This window comes from Anticarsia gemmatalis, chromosome 4 (genome assembly GCF_050436995.1).
Source record: "Anticarsia gemmatalis isolate Benzon Research Colony breed Stoneville strain chromosome 4, ilAntGemm2 primary, whole genome shotgun sequence".
NCBI classification, from domain to species: Eukaryota; Metazoa; Arthropoda; class Insecta; order Lepidoptera; family Erebidae; genus Anticarsia; species Anticarsia gemmatalis.
The window spans coordinates 3,315,768-3,320,644 of record NC_134748.1 but is presented as its reverse complement, the minus strand read 5'-3'; the positions used below and the strand labels follow the sequence as shown (position 1 = coordinate 3,320,644).

General features: G+C 33.6%; 1 protein-coding gene across 1 annotated transcript; it reads left to right on the top strand.

Moving 5' to 3' along the window:
• Positions 1–1,489: 1,489 nt before the first annotated feature.
• Positions 1,490–4,573, top strand: LOC142972238 (uncharacterized). The gene is made up of 4 exons (XM_076113164.1): positions 1,490–1,717; positions 1,805–1,943; positions 2,396–2,545; positions 3,336–4,573. Exons 1-4 carry the CDS (start codon positions 1,641–1,643, stop codon positions 3,555–3,557), a joined length of 588 nt encoding a protein of 195 aa, XP_075969279.1. The 5' UTR covers positions 1,490–1,640; the 3' UTR covers positions 3,558–4,573.
• The last annotated feature ends 304 nt before the right edge of the window (positions 4,574–4,877 follow it).

The following is a 4,877-nucleotide window of genomic DNA, read 5'->3' as shown; positions in this document are numbered from 1 at the left end:
CTCGCTCGCACACATTCAAAAATATGGGAAAAAAGAAATTTTAGGGATGCCATGTTCGTATATGTTGATACTACCAATAACTACCAATGCTTTGAAAATGCTACTTAAGCTTCGTCTGAACTTGGTTATAATGTGACACGTGTTTCTTTTCATTTGCCCTATTCTCATTAGTAATGGATAAGGGAAGGCATTTAATTTAGTACTTATCGTTATCAATCATTTATTGTTCAGTTGCTTGGTAATAGTTGTTACCCTAAATAGGTGCATCTTCAATACTTATCTTATTCTTTTACCTATGTTTCACAATTTAGCATTCACATCCAACTTCTAGCTGTATTGAACTATTCGCACTTATTGTCACTTGTACAAAGATGCACCTCATTAGCAAACGTACACATGTAATCAGTACTCAAAAGAAGCATCTTTGAGAGAGATCAAAATACCTAAATCAATCCATATTAAAAGACAAATGAAAATGATATGCTGATATGTTCGGAAATATCATTTAATATTGATACATTTCGTTATTTGGCTGATAGGCCAAAATGTTGACTACAGAGAATACCTACGAAAAGGTGGTAGGTAACCTGATAACTTCTGTCAATAATTTTTTTTTAGTGATTACCCGCAGTATGGTAGCTAAGGATACTAGTAATTATGGAGCTTTATCACTTGGAAGAGCACGTGAAGCCAGTCTTGTACCTGATTTCGCACAAAATGTGCTTGTATATTTGTGTTTGTACTTATACTCTCGTGGTAGTCGCTGCACAATCACAAACGATGAATTTGATCTTTGCGTGTAGACATAGTGCTAAGGATGGTTCTGGTCAGTCCGCTAAGCCTTCCCACTCAGCTTTTCATTCTATGGTCTAATGTAGGCCTGTACCTTTACTTCCAGTGGGTTCAATCTGTTTTTTAAATTTTACACAGTGATAGAATTTCTGTCGAAGAGATTTTCCGTTAAGTGAAAAAATATCTTGAAGCGTAGATTTTTATTTATTTATATATATTTATTTATTTAAACTTCTTATATAATTTGTATAAAGGCGGACTTAATGCCTAAGGCATTTTCTGCCAGTCTACCTGGCATTTATTAGGAACAGTGTTGATTTTGGGGATAACATATTACTGTATTATTTATTCGTAACACTCTGTACTGTTACAAAATATAATGTACCATTCAGTAAATTGGGAAATTAGATGGTATTATTTTCTGATAAAAAAGACAACATTACAAAAATAACCATAAATGTTGCCAGTTTATTTAACTGCGAAAACTTCATTGGACGTTGCATTGCTCAATAACGAATTAAAAGTTCATAAAAAGGAACACTTTGCATGCATTTTATATGTTGACGATGTTGCGACTATTTAGTTTTAATATATTAAAGTGGTTACAAGTTTTTAACAATTTACAAATTATTCGACCTTTATAACGTAACCCATCAAAGTGAAGTAGGACTGAAAAACCATGCCATGCGTGCCGCTATCGCTATCTCTTTCTTTTACATTCATTGATCTGATTTGACAGTGTTGTTGTAAAATTTTACTATCTTGAACTTCTAGCATGGTTGATAAAGTTATTTATTATTGAGTACGATACCTGTTAGAATAGTTTAAATTTTACCTTGTTTACAAATATGAACGCTCTTTTAGATTACGGTTCATCTTCTAGTGATTCGGAAGAAGATTCTACGAATTCTACTGAACAAGAAAAGTAATGCACTTTTTACTTTGATTAAGCTCGAAGTAAGATAAATATTTGATACATTAATGATTTTCAATTAATGTCGTCTGCTTACAGATCGCCAAGTGATAATGCGAAGCCAAAACTACCGAAACCTACAATCGGAGAGAGTAGCCTACAAACATCCGTTTTCTCCAATCCCTTCGTCGAAGCGGAACTGGCTAAGGCCGCTATACTTGAGAAACACGTTAAAATGGTATATGTTGACTTTCTATTAATACGATATTTTAATTTGTTTGTCCATATTCTATGTTACGTTCAGACTGAACAGCTACTGCACTGTATTGGTGTTATGTAGATTTTGTATTTATAGACTAAAAATACTTTAATATGGTAGATAACAAATTCTTGCCGATTAACTAAGATTTAAACTAACAAGTACATAAAGTTTGAGATTAGTACATGTAAGCCCATCCTAACACACATTTCATCAAGCCACTCTTGATGAGATGTTTCTTACAAGACATTCTCTTAACAGATTAACATCAAACTAAGATAATCATAATGCTTTATGATTCAGTAGAATACATTACAAACTAGACTGAACTTTAAAAACATTTTAAATGTTCATGTTAATTAAAAATTGTATAAAAAGTTTAGTATAGAGTTGTCCATACAATCGTCAAGTACATAGGCGATGACTGTAAGGTTCCAGGTAAAGACAACACACAGATGATAAATGGCAAACGGATATGCTGGAACTACAGAAAAGGCCGCTGCCGCTTCGGTCACAACTGCAAGTATGCACATGACACGGACATACAGAAGACACAGGAGGAAATGGAGGCTGATAAACAGGTATTATCATATTTTATTTTACCAACAATATTGCTGCAATGGTGTAGGAAAAGTACTGAGTTACTTGAGAGTTTTAAGCAGATCTTAGAGGGATGCATACCATCAATCTACACTTGGCTATTATGGTTGACTAAAGCCTAACCCTTCCCTTATTTCGAGAGGAGGCTTATGTGGTTGCCATTGGGACTATAATACTTTTAAATTGAAATCATAGAATGTACTACGTACATATATAAAATCACACTTTTTTCCCATACTGTGTAGTAGTACCATTAAAATAGAATAATAATAATTACTGTACTGTCAGGAAACTCGAATTACAACCAAACATAAAACAATTCTTTGTGTTTACATACTGTTGGCTTTACTGAAATTCAAAACCAGTACATACCAAGTATTACAAAGTAACTATTTTTCTGATGCACCACAGCAGTATAGTTTGAATAAGCGAATTTTATTTCAGTCTGTTTTATTTTTATGCAGTACATAGTTCTCTGGTATTGCTTTTAGATGATGAAATGATATTGATGCCTTCAGAAAGCTTGTGTTTGGTTCAAGAACTGCCTTCTTAAAGGTAGCTGCATCAAAATGAAGCACATTACCATTAGGAGATTACACACTTACTTATTAATAATTTGTTTGTTTGTCACTGTTAGCTTGTTTTATTTTAAAACAAAAACAATTACTAGTTATCTAACTGAAGAGTGCAACTGGCTGTGGGCACTTCATAAAGATCAAATTATTTATTTTTGTCCAGCATCACTCTTAATTACCATAATTCATTTTACAGAAGCTAAAGGCGGTAGTATGTGAAGGCGCGGGAACAATGACGGCAGCTGTACCACCACTCGCTGTTCTCGATCCAATATCTCCCACTGACGACTCTGTTTGGGAAGGCGGGGCAGATAAGAGGAAACTAAAACGACCAGGACTTAGTCAAACACTAGTACCCGGCAAGAAAGTCCTTAAAATGTATAAAGAACAAAAAATCAAAGACGCTAATAGAAATTAGGGTTAGCCACATTTTATGACATCATCATAACTGAATGACGTGTGCAATTTTTATCTGTAATTCTAATTACAGTAAAATAATCCGATGAGACAAAATCGCATATTCCCGATTTTGTAAGACGTAAAGGTAAAGCTCTCTCTCTCAACTTAGGAGAGTGTTATTATTAAGTGAAACATACCAAATAATTAAAACAATGCAGCAAGGTCAAGCAATTTATGTAGTAACCTGTAGGGATATACTAAAAGAATTTAAGATAATTTGGTTTTAATGCATTCAGTACTGTTGTAGAAAAAGTGCACACTAAACAATAGACAATAATTTTGTCTGATAGAAAATAATTATTGTATAACCTGTATGTCGTGAACAACCCACCAATTCCATAGTTTAAGATAGGCAGCAACATCATAGTATAATAGTACCTAAATAGGCGGAACATAGATCAATGTGAAGACCGAATATGGTATTTATAGTTCGAATTGTGGCCAAAACATTTTGATTCTAAACTTGACTGCCTGCTAGAAGTACAATTTATTTCTCTTTTGGTAAGATCAGCTTTCTAATTTATCACTAGACTGATACAAAATACGGTGGAATAATTCAGACCTTGATTAGCTTTTACTAAAACGTAGAAAAGTGATCTTATCATTAGAAAATTCGCCTCACTACATAATATAAACAATTCCATTTTAATATAACTTACTTTAAGGCGTTTGCCTCTGGGTTTCCTTACAACTTTGTCTCAATATCTATTTAGATAGGTAATATATTTACTGACCCCATAACGTGTTTAGAGCTAATATTTAATGCTTCCTAGTAGAAAGGAAATAGTGGATTCCTAGCAAGAAAACCAGTGAAGGAGTGTGTCATGACCTCGTACAGTCATTGGTTTTTTAGAAAAAATATATACAAATTTAATATACATTCGTACCTACTGCTTCAATTTTTATGTTATTGCCTAGCCATTCCATATGTGTATACCATAATTTGTTATAAATAAAAATGTGCGTTTGTTTTGACGTTCTGGTTTCACTGCCTAGCCCTTATTAGCAAACAAACCTTATATGTTTATGTTAAAATGTGTGGCACGAAGAATGTAACGGTCATTAGGACATGAGGTACCTACCGCGTATGCCTAATAGTAGTGTTCTTGCGAAACAGCATAGAACTATAAACTTGTTTGTTTACCCAGTTAACATGAAGGAATTCTCTATAACAGCGGTGTGCAACTAACTGCAGAGCTTGGTTTTGATTTCTAAACCAAACGATAAGATCAGCAATAGCCACTAAAATTTAGAACAAAACCAAACAGCAAAACGCGGT

Excerpts from the sequence above, each read along its gene's own strand:
- LOC142972238 (XM_076113164.1), top strand. The coding sequence starts at position 1,641 with ATGAACGCTCTTTTAGATTACGGTTCATCTTCTAGTGATTCGGAAGAA. Across the intron at positions 1,718-1,804 it reads AATTCTACTGAACAAGAAAA|ATCGCCAAGTGATAATGCGA; the intron begins GTAATGCACTTT and ends GTCTGCTTACAG. Across the intron at positions 2,546-3,335 it reads AAATGGAGGCTGATAAACAG|AAGCTAAAGGCGGTAGTATG; the intron begins GTATTATCATAT and ends TTCATTTTACAG.